Consider the following 18,756-nt stretch of genomic DNA (forward strand, 5'->3'; position numbering starts at 1 on the left):
TGCTCTCACATATCTGACACACGAAAACTGTTTCTCCTCTATGAATGGAGAGATGATACATGAAAATTGCCTGTTACACGTAAGTCACACACAACACTGGCCTTTTCAATATGCTCTTGTTATAGGTTTTAGAAGCACCAGCAACTCGGGCCATATTATTCGGTGAACATGCCGTCTATAAATTGCATGGGTCTTCTATTTGAATTTCTGTTTGCTGGAAGAAAAATCCATGTTTCCGGGGATAAAATTCCCAACTGATACAATTCCCACCTTGATACAATTTCCAACTGACTCAACGACATTTTAAAAAGGTACATAAAATATTCTCACATCATGGTAGGGACCTGAACTTTGGTCTTTTCTACCTGATAAGAGTAAGCGATTCGTCAACCGTGGTATCCAAGAGAGCTTCTGTGTGAATACTCATAGGTTTTCTCAGAGTTCAAATTTCGGAAGACTACTTCTCCCTTCTTGGATAGCTGATGATTTTTTTTTTTTTTTTTATGAGAATTCTACAATGCCTTTTCAGATTCCATGAAAAGGAAAACTTCTTTCTACAAATTCGATATCTGAAAGATTTCCTCTGTATCAATTTTAACATGCTTTTAAGATTCCCTGAAAGGGAAAATATTTTTTCACCCATTTGATAGATTTCTCCCCTCTATGAATTCTAAGCTGATTTCTCTGATTGGTTGTGAAGAAAAAGTTCACTCCATGTAATTCACAGCTCAATAATTTCTAGACCTGAATTAATTCGAACAATAATTTCTGTGATTTCCTGAATTGCCAAATTTTCACAGATTTTACAGCTAAATTTTTTTGCTGTGTGCACTCGCTACTTCATTTCAGTTCTGTATTTTTAAACTGCTTCTCGAATATCTGACAGCTGAAAGGTTTTCCACTATATGAATTCTAAGATGAGTTTTGAGATGAGCTGTTTGGGAAAAATTCTTTCCACAAATTTTACAGCTGAGACTTCTCCTTTGTGTGCACTCGCGTATGTAATTTCAGTTTTCCTGATGTTTCAAACTGCTTTTCGCATTTCTCACAGCTGAACGGTTTCTCCCCTGTATGAATTATAAGATGCCTTTTGAGATTCCCTGAGTGGCAAAACGTCGCTCCGCACAATTCACAGCTGAATGGTTTTTCACCTGTATGAACTCTAAGATGAGTTTTGACATAATCTTTGCGGGAAAAATTCTTTCCACAGATTTCACAGTTGAAGGGTTTCTCCCCTGTATGAATTGTAAGATGTATTTTGAGATGTGATAATTGGGAAAAATTCTTTTCACAAATTTCACAGCTGAATGGTTTCTCTCCTGTATGAATTCTAAGATGCACTTTGCGATGAGCTGTTTGGGAAAAATTCTTTCCACAGATTTCACAGATGAAGGGTTTCTCCTTCGTGTGCACTCGCGTATGCGATTTCAATCCTCCTGATGTTTTAAATTGCTTTTTGCATTTCTCACAGCTGAAAGGTTTTTCCCCTGTATGAATTCTAAAATGCGTTTTGAGTTGCGCTGTTTGGGAAAAATTCTTTCCACAAATATCACAGTTGAATGGTTTCTCCTCTGTGTGCACTCGCGTATGTAATTTCAATTTTCCTGATGTTTCAAACTGCTTTTCGCATTTGTCACCGCTGAACGGTTTCTCCCCTGTATGAATTCTAAAATGAGTTTTGACATGTTCTTTGCGGGAAAAGTTCTTTCCACATATTTCACAGCTGAAAGGTTTCTCCCCTGTATGAATTGTTAGATGCCTTTTGAGAAGTGATGAATGGGAAAAATTCTTTCCACATATTTCGCAGCTGAAAGGTTTCTCTCCTGTATGAATTCTAAGATGCGTTTTGAGATTCGCTGTTTGGGAAAAACTCTTTCCACAAATTTGACAGTTGAAAGGTTCCCCTTTTGTGTGCATTAGCGTATGTGATTTTAAACCTCCTGATGTTCTAAACTGCTTTGTACATTTCTGACAGCTGAAAGATTTCTCCCTTGTATGACTTCTAATATGCCTTTTGAGACTACTTAATTCAGAAAACGTCTTTCCACAAAATTCACAGCTGAATGGTTTCTCCCCTGTATGAATTCTAAGATGAATTTTGACATATTCTTTCCTGGAAAAATTCTTTCCACATATTTCACAGCTGAAAGGTTTCTCCCCTGTATGAATTCTAAGATGAGTTTTGAGATTCCCTGTTTGGGAAAAATTCTTTCCACAGATTTCACAGTTGAAGGGTTTCTCCTTTGTGTGCACTCGCATATGTAATTTCAATTCTGCTGATGTTTTAAATAGCTTTTCGCATTTCGGACAGCTGAATGGTTTTTCCCCTGTATGAATTGTAACATGCCTTTTGAGATTCCGTGTTTGGAAAAACTTCTTGCCACATATTTCATACCTGAAAGGTTTCTCCCCTGTATGTATTCTAAGATGGCTTTTGAGATGCGCTGTTAGTGAAAACTTCTTTTCACATATTTCACAGCTGAAATGTTCTCGTTTGTATAGTGGCGCTGTTGTGATATCAAATCTCGTGAGGTGTTTAACTGCTTTTCGCCTTTCTCACAGCTGAAAGGATTCTCCTCTGTGTGTATTTGCTTATGTAATTTAAATTCTCCTGATATTTTAAAGTACTTTTCCCACTTCTGATATTTGAAAGGTCTCTTGGCTGAATGAATTCTCATGTGTTATGTGCAAAAAAAAACTTCTTCTCACTGTTTGGAGAGGTTAAATGTTTCTCTCCTGAATGAACACTTATATGCATTATAAAATTAGCTGATTGGAAAATCGAGTGGCACCGTTCGTAATGATATATATATTTTTTTAATTATACGACGAGATCGCTTTGAACATGCAACATGCTAATAGACACTAAAGTAAACCTGTATTATTCACTACACTTACAAGCATTCCTTCATAATGATAGATATAAAGATTTTCAACTGCAAATTTCAATATTTAAGTCAACCAGACGGATTAGTGATACTACATGCACTCTTCGTTAATCCTTGATTTTTAAATCAGTGAATTTTAAGGGGTCAATATAAGTTGCTTTTATTGGTGTGGGTTTCTTGCTTTATTTTCTTACAGTAAAATGTTTTTAAGTTTATATTTTCTTGCTATTCTTCCATTTTTCTTGTACAGTCCTGTAAAAGAGGAAAATAAAATATATAAAATATGAAGTTATATATTGAATGAAGAAAATTACCATAAAAAATTGCAATTAAATTTGTTAATCATATGTTGCCATGGATAATGGAATTTGTTTTGAATTAAACCGGTAATTTCAATGATAAGTGGTTTATTTGTCTGAAGGGAGCAGCAAATTTCAATCTTCTTTCTTAAATAAAGCCCTGGTAATGCATGTGGGACACTGCAAGACACTATCATAGCTTCTGCAATAAAGATTACATTATTTATCTTATAAACCTTTTATATCAGCTATTGCCGGAGAAGCCCTTTTGTATTCCGATCATGTTAAACAATTTTTCCTTGACTGCCTAAAGTATACGTCAACTGAAGAAAAACTCTTACCTAATTCTGGAACCCATTATTTTTTCAATGTTTTTCATTTCAATTTAAAATATAAGGCATTAACTTCTTGAATGATTTCGAAATACTTCATGTATTTCCTACAAATTATCGTATTTTTGCCTCATAATTTTGGCCAATGCGAAATGCCTGTTATACCCTAACTCCCCATTTTGATTTTCTTTGTAGGACCAATTTATATATTAAAAGGTTTGGTGGAGGTGGATTTCTATGGCACTTCTTAAAGAAGCAAACCAAAATTATCTTCTTTAAAGAATTTTTCCGTAGTTCGTTATAATTCTGGCACTGCCAAATGGCCCTTTACCCCATCTCTTCCCTTTGGTTTGTGGCGCAGCGACCTAATTATGGAGTAGCAATACGGGAGGTGCATCTCTCTGGCACTACTCACAGAAGGCACCGAAAATTCACTTCTTTTCTTCTTTCTTTACATTTATTTTAATTAATTATTGGTTTCGAATTTTTTTCAGTTGGCCAAGTGATCTGAAATCTAGAATTTGGCAGCCTGCACACATATAGGTTTTTAATTAAAATGTGAAGTTTTCATAATGACGGAATAAAACCTATTGAAAAATATGGTTTATTTCTTTTAACAGTAAGTAAAGAGAAATACCAAAAATATTTTAATGTATTTTCTCCTTAAAAAAAAACTCCACATTTATGTACAAGTCCTCTGCATCCGCGTACAAATGACATGGAATGTTTAATAAAAAAAAAGAAAGATTTTTCATCAGGTAATGACAATTAATAAAATAAATATATGTGATAATTTTCAGTAAGGCAACATCAGAAAAACGGGTTTACCTTTTGGGACTGGGACCACAAAAATTCGTTGTTTGCTTAATTCTTTCCCACTTGTCTAACCCGAGAACATTGTGGTCCCACAGACACCATGATATATTGATGTAAATTAGGTCTTCTTTTCATATTTTTAAAAATTTGTCGAAATTTCTTAACCTTCAGAAATTTAGTTACTTTGAATAATATATTTTTTTAAAAAGCTAAAAGAAATTTCAGCTATTATAATCCCTCTCACTATTATTAATGAAATTGAAATAAACATACTAATTGAGTTTGTAATTTCTAATAAAAAATGCAACACCAGCGATAATTCTAACGTAACAAATAACATAAAATGCCCAGATTGGTGGTCTTCTAATTTTTACGTGTGAAATAAAGAGTAATTACTTTAACCAATTACAGTATTATGAATTATGCATTTTAAAATAAAAATATGATTTCTTACCGTTTCTACTTCCCTAAGAAGAACCCAATCCCTTTGTTCTCTGAACGCTCAGCCAAGAAAAGCAATTGAATGAATGTTGTTAAGTTTAAGACACACAAAGAAATGAGTAAACTGATCGAAGGCGGAAACGCCTCTGCACAAGGAAATGCTGCTTTCATGCCGGAGCGAAGTACACTATCTGGTGGTGGTTTCAGGCAGCAGTGACTGGTATAGTCACATGACTTCCGTTTTTACACAGACCCCGAGGAGTAAGGGTTAATTTGCCATGAAAAGAGGAAGAAATAAATCGCCTTTTTCGTTTTTCTAAGGTCTGCACTACTTGACCAAAACATTACTTCTCAGTCTCTGAACATTGTGCGCAACTTGAGTATAGTAAAATTAATAGTTAATTAAGAAATTTAGGTAATTTGAAGCTGAAAAGGCCATTCGACGTAATTATGTCCCCATGACAAGATGGCTCTTTTTGATATTATATTAAAATTAAATAAGCAGTAGTATACAATAAGAAATCAATGGAAGGGTCAAAGAGTGGCTGAGGTGCGCGGTGAGAATTCTTCCTTATGTGTGAATTTTTGAGGAAGATGTCAATAAAGTTGCAGAAGTGAACACTTAGTAAAGTTTTGAGCTCCTGCAAATGAATAATTATTTTTACCGAATTCATGATAATTAACATATTAAATTATGTTTTACAAAGGTATTATTATTCGGAATGGCGACATAGTGCAAGGAAGCCCATGGCTTATGCTGCACCAGCCAAAAAATAAAATAAAATAATAATAATAAAATAAAAGAATAAAAATAAAATAAGAGAAAATAAATTAATTAAAATAATAATGATTAATAAGAGAAAATGAAATAGACAACATATGCGTCTTCCCTTGATCCAGTTGAACTATGAATTTCCCCAAAATCGACCTCTACCACTTATGCAGGTAACTTATTCTAGTCATTTTTTAATCGCTGACTAAAATAAAACTTCCTGCAATCCAGTGTAATCATCTTCCACCGCAACTTGAGTTTATGTCTCCTGGTTCTAGCGTCATTTATAATCATGAAAATTTCGTCCTCAATTCATTTTGCTTATACCTCTCAGAGCCTCAAACACCTCAGTCCAGTCTCCACTAAGGTGCCTGGTTTACAGGCTCTGCCACCCAAATTTTCGGAGTCTTTCCTCGTATGGACGTCGTTTTGCCGATCTCACCAAATGAGATACCCGTCTTCAAACCCTTTCAAGAAGCACAATCTCTTTCTATATTGGGCGCTCTCCATACCTGAACACAGTTTTCCAAGTGTTTTCAACAATAGTCTTATATAATGGGATTATGACATCCTTATCTCTACTAGCAATTTTTTGATATATCATCGAGAGCACAACATGAACCTTTCTTGAAACCAGTCTACAATGCTCGGACAACTTCATGTCTGACCGTAATTGTATTGATGTCTATATCGTAATACCCGTGTCTTTCTTCCACTGCCGGGTTTAGTTAAACTGTTCCAAATGTAAAAGTTCTTTGGGGGTTACTGTTCCCCAGGTGCAATAACTTACACTTTGCTGGATTAAAGCATAACTGCCATTTTTCTGACCATCCCTGAAGTCTATCTATGTCTCTCCGAAGAAGATCTGCTTGGAGGTGCACAATAGGTTATATTAAATTGGCTTAGTAGCGTTCGTTAGCTTATTTTTAAATTTTTGTAAGTTGTGACCTGGTGCGTGTACCTCAATTGAATCGTGAATTTGGTAATTGATTTTTCTTTACTTTAGGTTCTATGGTCTTCGGCTATTGGATGAATTTATATATATGAATAAATGTTCATTTTCTGAATCATTTAGTCTCCTGCTGGTTGATTTTGAGGAAAGACCTGGAAATCGAAAAATTAATTTTTCAAAAGTAGTTTACTTGTTTGTCTGGACTGTTGAAGTGAACCAGGATAGGTACCTCATTGCTCCAGCCAGTACAGTGGAAATCATACCTCTTAGAGTTTTTCATGATAAAAAATATACATATATATGTATATTTTTTATATGTAATGTAATTAGTATTTATATTAATTAGTATTTCATACTAATTACATAATATGTAATTAGTATGAAATTTTAACAATTGGGACATGTTACAGTATTGGGTCAGCAGTTTAAAGTCAGTAACTCCACATCCACAGCTTCTGTGATCTCAAACTTTCGACCAGCTGTATATAAGGGGAAACATTTTAATTTTCTGGGTTTTCTGCCTCCCTCTGGCAAATAGTTCCAGAGTTATGGATTTTCAAATATCAACATTTTTGAGAGAAACTATCTTGGGAAAATTTGTTTTTTTCTAAAAAAACTTGATCAAGTTGTAATTGTTATCTGGCAGAAAATTTTAATAGATTATGTTCAATACAGTTCCTCTTTCTATTGTAGATGAATATTTCAAGGCCTTGCAAGGCAAGTTTAATCTTTCAAGAATTTATTTAATCTTTCAAGAATATTGTAGGTTATTCTTACTAAAAAGAAAACATTTGGCTGTTTTAATAGATACAGTATAGATATTAGTGGTTTTGTTTTTTTGTTTAATTTTCTAAAGGTCTGTGTTAATTATGGTTGACAGATACTGAGTGCTGGAATTTTTATTATTTTCTTTTTCCAATTTCATTAATAATTAAATCTTTTTATATATTATGAAAAGGCATTTGACTCCATACAGCATAAGGCAATGTTACGGGCACTGGAAAGACAAGGCATAGATACCCCACACATTATGATTTTGAAGGAAATATATGAGAACGCTATGTCCTTTATTAGACTAGAAAAAGACAGTAGCAAATTCAAAATTGAGAAAGGTGTTCGACAAGGAGAAACAATATCTCCGAATCTGTTCATTGCTGCCCTTGAAGAAGCTTTCAGAAGATTAGACTGGTCGCAGAAAGGAGTCAATGTGAATGGAGAGTACCTAAACCATTTACAATTTGCAGTTGACATTGTGATTATAAGCCACGATACCAATGAATTTGAGGAAAATCTTAATCAGTTATTCAGAGTTGGTAAGGATTTCGGACTAAAGATGAATATGGCTAAAACAAAAGTAATGATGAACAAGTATGCCACAGAAAGGGATATGATGATTGACGGATCAGTAATTGAACAGGTGGAGTCGTACACCTATCTGGGATAAGTTTTTAGCTGTAATAATGATAAATGGCTGGAACTCAAGAGAAGGATAAATTTTGAATGGATAGCATTCAGGAAATATAGCCAAATACTGAGGAGCAATATTCCAGTTTGTCTGAAATGTAAAATTATGAATCAATGATTATTCCACACCATGACTTTTGGAAGTGGAAGTTGGGCATTCACCAAAATATTGGAAGAAAAGCTGAAAGCTGCACAACAAAGAATGGAACGAATAATGTTAGGGATCCGACTGTTAGATAAGAAGAGAAACATCGATTAGGCAGCAAACACAAATAAATTACATTCTTATCAAAACTAAAGAATTGAAATGGATTTGGGCAAGACACATAGTTCGAACATAGGGATTAATAAAATAACAGAATGGTACCCAAAAGGAGCTAAAAGAATAATTGCAAGAAAGAAGGGCGATGGAGAGATGAAATTCACGAGTTCGTGGGTATTAAATGGATGGCCATTGCACAAAATAGAAGGAACTGCGAAGTTGCCGGAGGGGTCTTGACCTTGCAGTGGATTAAAAACGGCTGATGATGACGTTACCATTAGATAAAAAACAGTCAAATGGACAAATTCAGATTAATTCTATTTTCCTGTATTCGTGCTATGTGGGATTGTTGAGCTCGAAAGTGTAGCTTTTGCTGATTGGAATGGACAAGGACAAGAATGGTACACGTAATGCGTATAACATCAATTCCTCTAATCGTGTGATAGTCCGGGAATATTAACGGAATTTTTTAAAATTTTATTTCCCATCGTTTTAGTTGTACTGAAAATTATTCGGAAATTACAACACTGTCAATCTTTTTTTTTTTCTTTGTTTGTTGTATTGTACACTCTTAAAAAACAATGAGGGACGGGTAATTTAGGAGTAAAATATAAATTTAAATCAAGAAAATGTTACTCTGCTATTGATTTTTCATAATTTATAAAAATACTAACACTGGAGTACTTTCATCGGTAATTAAAATTATACACTAAAAAATGCAACACACGTGATAACTGAATTCATACTACCTTGAGAAAAATATTAAAAATAGTAAATTTTATGCAATGATATATTAAAATTTTTCGGATTATACTTGCCTTCGGAAAATAAAACTGCTTCCAATTTCAAAATTTCCTGGGAATGAACCCAATTTTGAGTCATGTCTCTGATAACACCCGACCCATTTTTTGGGCCATTAGAAGAAGGATCCTATATTCCTTTCTAGCCTGTAAATTAGGAACGGGCTTAACGAACTTGACAGTACAATTCACCACCACTCTTAATTAGAGTTCTCTCCCTCTAAAGTGCTTCAGGACAGAAGGCTGCCAAAGGAATTAGAAAGAAACGTAGAATTCCTTTGTTTCTGTTCTGCAGATAAATAAAACAAAAAATAATATTATGGTACTAATCTCTACAGACAAAAGAAGTTTCTCTTTTTCAGCTAACGAGGTACAAAGCGGAATATTATCAGAAAAAGTGAACATTTTTTGTTAATGTTTACTTTTACTTACAGAAAGAAATGAAATTTAAATGTCGCAAGTGCTATTGGTCACGTTAGTGAAAGAATACAAAAGTGCATGGGCTGAAGACGTCATTCCATGGATTGCTAAGCGACGTTCTCATGAAAGATATTTGAATGCCCACAATAGTCAGCAATAATGCATAAAGAAAGACAGAAGAGTCCGTGGCGTAGCTACCATGTAGGCAGGCAATGCAATTGCCTCCGGGTCCAGTCTCCTTTAGGGGACGGCGTCTTTGGCTGACTCCTGTTTTTGCAATTTTCATTATTTAAGTAGGGCTTAGACGCCCCTAGCGTCTAAGCCCGTAAAAGGGTAGGTACGCTACTGAGAAGAGTAGATCTCTCAATGGCCAACATTAATGCAGTAGAATTATTCTTTGATAATGCCGTAGCATTATCAAAGAAAATGATACTTTGAAGAACGTCACCAAAAATATATATTTTTTTGTTTACACAAAGGCTAATAATTTTTACGTCCTTTACTGCATGTGTTGAATTCGTCAATTAGCAGTCTAAAAATCAGGAAGTTTTCCCCCGTGATTTTTTGATTTTATTTTTGAAAAAGTGATGAACAGGAATTTTTAATGATATTTATGATGTTGAAGAATATAACTGATTTTAAAGGTCATTAACGTATAATTTGCTGTTATTTCCTGGATTGTAATTGTTTTAAGTGTGGCAAAGAGTCGCAATATTAACTCCTACGAACGTTCAGCAGCTCTAAACAGAGATTATCGGAGTTTAACTCTCAATCGTAGCTTATGTAAAGGTTGAATTTTTAAAAATTCGAAATAAAATGAAAAGGAATTCTTACCGTACAGGTTTCTCGAATGAAAGAAAACAGCGAATTTTGCTAATTCTTCAACTTAAACTTTTTAGAAGGTCCCAGTTACTTTACTTCATTAAGTCTTCCAATAAACGAATGAGGGCGATAAATGCAAACACGCAAAACAACACCGATTTGAAAATATCTTCTTCTAAAAGCATTCTACAGAATGAATGGCTGTGTGTGATGACCTTTATTTTGTTAGACGGATCCCACCTTTCCTCTAATCTTGATTCGGTTAGGCTATTAGCACGTGACCTATGTACAGTTACGTCGTTGGACAGAAGAGAACCAGCATGGTATTCTTTCTGGCTGGCTGCCAAACAGGATAACTGCTGGACTGAGACACGGATAAAAATTAATCCACCAGGAATTTAGCTGAAAAAGAGAAACTTCTTTTGTCTGTACAGATTAGTACCATAATTTAATTTTTTGTTTTATTTATTTAATTGTTGCTTTTGCTCTTGATTTCATTTTCATTGCGACAGAAGCCCAGTGGTTAACTACTCTGTGCACGTCCCTGCTGATAATCAGAACTAATCATTAGAGAAAAGAAATACCAATTTCATAGGCGAGTTAAAGAAATTAGGGATAACAATAATACTCATCACGGCGACATGGCCAGGATATATAAAGAATGGAATTTTAATAAATAGCGAAATAATTATCATCGTAGCGAAAACCAAGAACGATTAAAACAGTGGCAGGGAAGTTGAATCAAATGAAAACATCGATTGTCATTGCCACTCAAAGACAGGGCGGTCCGGATTGTTCCAATCCGATTCAACAATCAATCAAACTTCCGTTTTGTAGATTGTGGAAACGAACTTGTGTATGGTGTTCTACATTAATTTTGAATGATTTAACAAGGGGCCAGGTAAATTACATAATAATTTTCTGCTAGCACAAATTGGCCATAATCCAAACAGGGAACATGGGCTCTTCTATGTTAACCGTACCACAGAAAGTAAAAAGCGAAAAAAAAAAACAAAAAAAAAAACACGTGTGGTACACGTAATGCGTATAATTTAGGGTTTTGTGTGGAAACATCCTTGAAGAAAATCAAAACCGTTTCTGCTCACGCCCGCTGCTGAATGTACCGAATCAATGTTTGGAAGAGGTTATCGAAATCTTCGCCAATAGTCTAATTACTCATTTGTTGAATAGTGTGGTTGCAACAAAAAAATGCTTATGTTGAACGACTTTGTCTACCTAGGAATTCCATCGCACTTACAAATTGGATTTAGGAACAGAGAGGCTCATTTCTCTCGTTCATGCGGATATCATTCCATTAGACCTGACGTATCCGAGTGGTCAAGATCGCGAATGCAGTAGAACACGCTCTTTGAGTGGACTCCGGTAAGCCCGTGACTACTAAATACGATTAACAATTTGTATTGATTGATTTACTGTAAGCTCCACTGCCCAGGTGGTCGTGCCTGAGTATAAAGAAGAAAATTTTTAATCCCTGGTTTAATGCCGTGAAGGGTTTGTAAAGTTAGCTTGCCTGCGTGTACCCATGAACCTAACAATAAAGATCATATTCATAAGGCGCCTCAAGCACGCCGACGGACAACAGAGTATTCTGTGCCAAATGATCAATGTGCCTCTTTCAGTCAGCACCATGGTTCATTTCACGACGATCATTGTATCAACGTGCATATAAAACGTAAGAAAACACAAAAGTCCAGCTATTTGATCTGGTTAGCGATAAAGCAAGTGTTTAAAGCGTGGCTTCAATATTTGGTCGACACGCCTCTCCATCGGTTGTAACAAATCACGATAGACCAGTAATTCTTCGATGACAATCACATGATATTATTTTGGCTAAAGACCACATAAGGGAAACGGTTTTGATCGAGGAAAGTCTCATTGCCGAATAGCAAACGTTGTTGTGGGACGACGATAAATATCTTAGTCTCGCTCAACAACATTCTAACGAACTGGAAAGCTTCCTCTTTGATAAATCACGCAGAGGAAGTGTCCTTTCCTAGCATTTATCTTGGACAAATCAGAACGTTCAGAGAGAATTTACATGGACTCCTTTTACGTTGGCAACTAGTGAGGGCAGACAATGTGACAGACGGGTTTTCCTCTTGGAAGGTGGCTTTCAAATACATAGCTAAACCGATTAAACTGACCCAAGAGCAAGTTCAATCAACGAATACATTAACAGCTGTATCAAAAACAATTTGGCCTTCATAAGGACAATTCCAAACTCGACCTGCTACTAGGTTCAACAGAAGCGCCATCTATTCGCTATAATTAGACAGCTTGGTAAACCTACAATGTTCTTGACTCGAAGTGCCAAAGAAATCGGCTAATGACTGAAAGTCAGTCATTAACATTGACTAAATGCGTCATTTTCGCATCACATTTTCTTGACAAATTAGTTTAACATCAGTCCCAAATTTAGTAGGTGGCGCCAAAGATGTTTTCACATCAAATGTAGATTTAATTGCAAGTATGCAAATTGAATAAATTTGATTCACACGTTTCGTAACACAAAACAACTTACCGTAAATTCTGAAATAAAAGTTGACTTCAATTTTTTCTTTGAAAATTTGTGTTCAGAACACGAGAATTCATGTTAGTGAAATAATCAATTAGCTGAGACACACAACCATATTATCTGCTTCTGTAGTAAAAGGTCTAAGCAAAAGTTGTTGCTTAGCCATTTTAAACTGTATGCCATCTAAATTTTAAACAAATTATGCAAAATATTGCAAACTTATGTTCTAATGCTGTTCTATCATGAGTCTCTTCTCTAAAAGTCGTTGCTTATTTGGGAAACTTATCCTCGACACTCGTGATCCTGATATTGGTTGTTTATGTAGGTTGTATACACATAGACGTCTAGCTTGTGAACTTTTAAATTTTGGATGCCGCAGGTGAAGGACTTTATAAGTTTGTGTTTTCACAGATACTTTTCTAGAACTGCTTTAACTTGTAGGAAATTACATGTCACATATGTATATACATGCTGTTGTTGAATTTGTATTTGAGGTAGTTTGTTTTGGTTTTCAGATGCTGCGAACCATTATGTTGTATGTAATGGTTTCAAACGTTTATCTGCTTTATGGAATGTATATGTTTTCGATGTATTTCTGTAGAAATATTGTGTGTAAATTCTTTCCACGCTAGTTGCCTCCGGTTTTGAATTTGAATTCTTTTGAATCTATTTAGGTGGTGTACACATGTTTCTCTATTGATTTTTTCATCGTGTGGACTTTCACTTATGGACGCCACTGGTGAAATTTTACTTGTGATCTTTCACTTATGGAAGCCATAGATTAGATGTATTGTATGTATGATTGTTCATTTTTGGTATGTGTATGTATGCATTCCGATATTACTGTTAATATGCTAATGTTAATATTACTGTTTATTAGCACAAATAAACTAATAGTGCTAATGAATTATTTCTGGTTGTTTTGATATTTGCTATACACAGTATAACCGCTTTTTTCCTTTTTGAAGGGGTCCATAATCTTTTTGTTTTCATTTTTTAACGAGTCCATAGATCTCAGTAATTTGGGAACCACTGAACTAGAACATTAATTCCTCAGTCTCTCAACATCCTGCACAACATGAGTATAGTAAAAATAACGCAATGAAATAGTTTGGGTAATTTTAATGCCCTTGAAAAGAAACCACTTTTTTGATATTATGAAAAATAAACTTTCCAGTCACATACATTAAAATATCAATCGAATGGTGAAGTAGTAGACGAGGTGGGGTTTGAACCGATTTCGCTGGGACGGAGACGGATCTCGATTTGGCGGGAAATGGGAATTTGAAATAAAAAGGTTTGTTTTTCTCTCGACAGACTCGTTATTTGCAATTTCATAATTTAATTTTCAATTTATTTGGGGGAATAATATGGGGTCTGTTTGGTTGGCGTCTATCTTCGTTTCTTCGGGGCTATGTTGTTTATCCGTAGATTTTGAGTAAGTTGGTAGTTCAAGGAAGCGGTCTGTGACGTGAAAAGTTTGTGAATGTGCAATAAGGTTTGCACTTTGATGGTGGGTGGATATTATTAGGGAGGGTATTCTGGGAAGTTTATTTTGGAGTGGTTAAGTTGTGTCCCACTGGCTACCCCCCTCATCAGGTCCCGCGTATGCGATGCATATGCGTCACCCTGTTTGTGTGCGGGATGAAAACTTTTTTATCTACAATGATTTTAATATTTTGAAACCTCTGTATATACGTGACGTGTAAATCTACAGAAAGTAAAATTTAAAATTCAGCACAAAAAGGGTAATGTGAATATCAAGAATTATACAATTCAATTTTATTCTGGTTTTATATTACTCTTCTTTGGTAGAAAAATGGATATTTTCCCCTTGAAAAAAACTTTACAGAATATACAAATATTTTTTTTCTATCGTCAACAGTTTATTTTATACCTATATATGTCTATCCACAGTAAACATGTTTAGGAATCACAAGGACTGAAAAAATATCAAAAGCAAAGTTAACCTTTCTCACATTCAGGCCCTTTTGCTGATGGGAAATTTGCAAAATACACTCTATATTCCATATTCTCGATTTTAACCACACACTCACACATACGCGCGAAAATCATATGGCGAATTATTCTCCTTAAAGGCTACATTTTAGTCCCTTTTTCAGTTGACTGAATGTAAATGAGTTTCTTACATATTAACAGTAGAACACAAATTCAGCCTGCCCGGAGATACACTTCTGCTTGCGTTCGAAAACTTCAGAAGACGAATTGAATGAATCGAACCCATTTTCATTCAACTGAGTTGAAAAGAACATTGCAACAGTCCAAGATTTCGGTCCTATTCTCATTGTCTGTAGCTACCTTTTTAAAAGATCTAATATCATCAAACATTGTCCGATTTGCTCTTGTTTTATTTATTCAATTTATTTTGAAAAGGCTAATTTCGAAACCACATAAAGCTATACGACTTGCAAAGCAGTGTACGGATTCAGCGCTCATAACCAGATGATGAATTGATTATCTGAGCCGATGACTTGGTTATTTGTGTTTAAGAATGGAAATAGAAAGATAAATGAATAATGTAGTTAAAAACTTGATTGGATGGACTAAAAACAATAAACTTGGTATCATCTAATGATGAGGATATTCAGAGGGAATTTAGATTATGGTAGGCCCCTAACTTACATATAAATGATAAATAAATATCCTTAGTATCTAAGTAGAAGTATTTAGGAATAATTATAGATGACAGGTTGTTATTTACCGCACACCTGGAAAATATAAGTATTAAAATTAATATTTTATAGCATGTATTGTCCGTATCAGTGAATCGGACTCAGGACTAGGAAAGCGTGTTCTAAGTCAATATTGTCAGGCAATTTTTATTCCTATTATTGCGTATGCAGCCTCAGTGTGGTATCATGCGATTACTAATGTTAAGTTCCAGAAGAAATTACCATAAATTCAGAGTCGTGCTTTCGACAATAATGAGAGCATGTAAAATTGTATCAACTAATGCATGGCAGGTTTTAGTAGGGGCACTTCCTTTAGATTTGGTGGTAGTATTCAGAGCTTTTGGATATTTTTAAGAAAGGGTAAATAGATTACGTTTTTAGGCATAACCAATGATTTAAAGATAGACATTAAGAAAAAAAAAGAAATATTTTTAAGAAATTAATTGATATTTGGCAGCAAAGAAGGAATACTGGTGAAATTGGTGTTGTGACTCGTTTGTTCATTCCACTAGTTAATTTTAATTATGAAAACCAGATGACTAATTGCTTTATCCTAACATTGAGACCTCTTTTATATTAACTGGTCATGGTTCTCTAAGACAAAAGTTGTATCAGTTTGGTTTAGAGTCCCAACCGTATTGTGAATGTAAAATGGTAGAGTTGGGAGCATGTTCTACATGAGTGTCCGCTTTATTAAGAATGCAGATATATATATTAAGGGATAAATTTTCCAATCTTGATAAGGGTTTTGAATATTTATACGTTCAATCCAAGGAATATTATTTAATCTTTCAAGAATACGGTAGATTATTCTTTCAAAAAAGAAAACATTTGGCTGTTTTAATAGATATTAGTGTTTTTTTTTTGTTTTATTTTATTTTCTAACGGTCTGTGTCAGTCATGGTTGACTGACACAGAAATTAGAAATTTCATTAAATTTTTTATTATTATTTTATTATTTTAAAATTTAATTAAATCTTGTGTTATTTATTGTATTATTATTTATTTTAATATTAACTTTTTATTTATTTTTTTACTGGATTGCTTGGGAGCGAGATTGCTGGAACCCACTGGTATTGCGCCACCTCTGGTAGGTGCGGAAAATTTAGTGCAAATTGCACTGACATAGCAGTAGACCCTAGCCCAGTTTCATTTCTTAGGGATGGGTACCAGGTATCAATCACTCAGACAGGGCCTGCTCCTTGGTAGCGAAGAGGCAAGTGTTTTTTTAATTCATTTTTTTTTTTTTTTTTTGATACAGAATATATCGGTGAAGTTGGACATTAATCTTGGTGCCACCCTTGATATGTATAGATACAATACAATACAATCTAATCATTTTGATACTAAGGTCTCCTGAATAGGAAAACTTATTTTATAACCATCTGGTTCTCATAGGGAAAGTGGCATAGGGCTTTAGCTATTAGGGCATATGAACTATGGCAAGCGCAGTAATGCTATTTAATATAATGTCAATTCAAGAGACAATCAATACAGAAAAAATGGACATTACTAATTTCATGTAATTTTATTTTTATTTCTCACAAATGTGTCACATATCAGATGTATTCTAAGGTTATCCTGTTCATATTAGTGCCTTTCAAAACACGATTCTGTTAGAATCATTTTTGTAGAAAGATACCACCTTTGCATTAGAGTATCATCTGGCCAAGGACGACATCACAACAGTCACGAGCATATTGGTCAGCAAGAGCTGATCCTATTGGAAAATTGATTTCTACCTTTGAGAATATGAATGTTCAAATTTGTCCACCATATTCAGTTTTTTTTTAAATTTTTTTTGTATATTATTAACCTTATTGAGCTTTCTTTTAGATTTTACAGCAGTGTGGTTTCTCCTTTGTGTGAACTATTGTATGGTATTTCAAACTATCTGGTCAATTATACTGCTCTCACATATCTGACACACGAAAACTGTTTCTCCTCTATGAATGGAGAGATGATACGTGAAAACTGCTGGTTGGACAAGTTACACACCACACTAGCCTTTTCAATATGCTCTTGTTATAGGTATTAAAAGCATCAGCAATTCGGGCTATATTATTCTTTTAGCATACTGTCTATAAATTGCATGTGTCTTGTACTTAAATTTCTGTATGCTGGAAGAAAAACCCATGTTTCCGGGGAAAACACCTTGATACAATTTCTAACTGATTCAACGACATTTTAAAAATGTATATAAAATATTCTCACATCATGGAAGGGACCTGAACTTTGTTCTTTTCTACCTGGTAATGATACGCGATTTGTCAACCGCGCTACCCACGAAAGCTTCTCAGTGTGAATACTTAGGTTTTCTCAGATTTCAAGTTTCGGAAGCCTACTTCTCACTTGTTGGATAGCTGAATGATTTTTTTTTTTTTTCTGATGAGAGAATTCTACGATCCTTTTCAGATTCCATGAAAAGGAAAGCTTCTTTCCACAAATTTGATATATGAAAGATTTCTCCTCTGTATCAATTTTAACATACTTTTAAGATTCCCTGAATGGGAAAACATTTTTTCAGATATTTTATAGATTTCTCCCCTCTAAGAATTCTAAGCCGATTTCTCTGATTGGTTGTGAAGAAAAGGTTCACTCCATGTAATTCACAGCTCAATAATTTCTGGACCTGAATTAATTCGAACAATGATTTCTGTGATTTAATGAATTGCCAGACTTATTTTCACAGATATGACAGCTGAACGTTTTTTGCTGTGTGCACTCGCTATTTCATTTCAGTTATTTTTAAACTGCTTCTCGAAAATCTGACAGCTGAAAGGTTTTCCTCTATATGAATTCTAAGATGCGTTTTGAGATGCGCTGTTTGGGAAAAATTCTTTCCACAGATTCCTCAGTTGAATGGTTTCTCCTTCGTGTGCACTTGCGTATGTAATTTCAATTTTCCTGATGTTTCAAATTGCTTTTCGCATTTCTCACAGCTGAATGGTTTCTCCCCTGAATGAATTCTAAGATGCGTTTTGACATTCGCTTTGCGAGAAAAATTCTTTCCACAGATTTCACAGCTGAAAGGTTTCTCACCTGTATGAATTGTAAGATGCCTTTTTAGATGTGATGATTGGGAAAAATTCTTTTCACAAATTTCACAGTAGAATGGTTTCTCTCCTGTATGAATTCTAAGATGCGTTTTGAGATTCCCTGTTTGGGAAAATCTCTTTCCACAAATATGGCAGTTGAAAGGTTTCTCATTCGTGTGCATTAGCGTATGTAATTTTAAACCTAATGATGATCTAAACTG

At 34.6% G+C, this 18,756-nt stretch overlaps 1 protein-coding gene across 1 annotated transcript; it reads right to left on the minus strand.

Moving 5' to 3' along the window:
• Nucleotides 1–963: 963 nt before the first annotated feature.
• Nucleotides 964–9,108, minus strand: LOC150079752 (uncharacterized). Its single transcript, XM_090383217.1, has 3 exons — nucleotides 9,045–9,108; nucleotides 2,025–2,507; nucleotides 964–1,856 (listed from the first exon to the last, which is right to left on the minus strand). The coding sequence occupies exons 1-3, from the start codon at nucleotides 9,106–9,108 to the stop codon at nucleotides 964–966; spliced, it is 1,440 nt and encodes a 479-aa protein (XP_090239343.1).
• Nucleotides 9,109–18,756: the final 9,648 nt, after the last annotated feature.

This window comes from Mastigoproctus giganteus, chromosome 10 (genome assembly GCF_048544385.1).
Source record: "Mastigoproctus giganteus isolate SK-2022 chromosome 10, ASM4854438v1, whole genome shotgun sequence".
Taxonomy (NCBI): domain Eukaryota; kingdom Metazoa; phylum Arthropoda; class Arachnida; order Uropygi; family Thelyphonidae; genus Mastigoproctus; species Mastigoproctus giganteus.

Coding starts and splice junctions, on each gene's coding strand:
- LOC150079752 (XM_090383217.1), bottom strand. CDS start 9,108: ATGACTCAAAATTGGGTTCATTCCCAGGAAATTTTGAAATTGGAAGCA. Junction 2,508..9,044: donor AGCAGTTTTATTTTCCGAAG/GCAAGTATAATC, acceptor ATATCACAACAG/CGCCACTATACAAACGAGAA. Junction 1,857..2,024: donor AAAGACGTTTTCTGAATTAA/GTAGTCTCAAAA, acceptor TTTCCCAAACAG/CGAATCTCAAAACGCATCTT.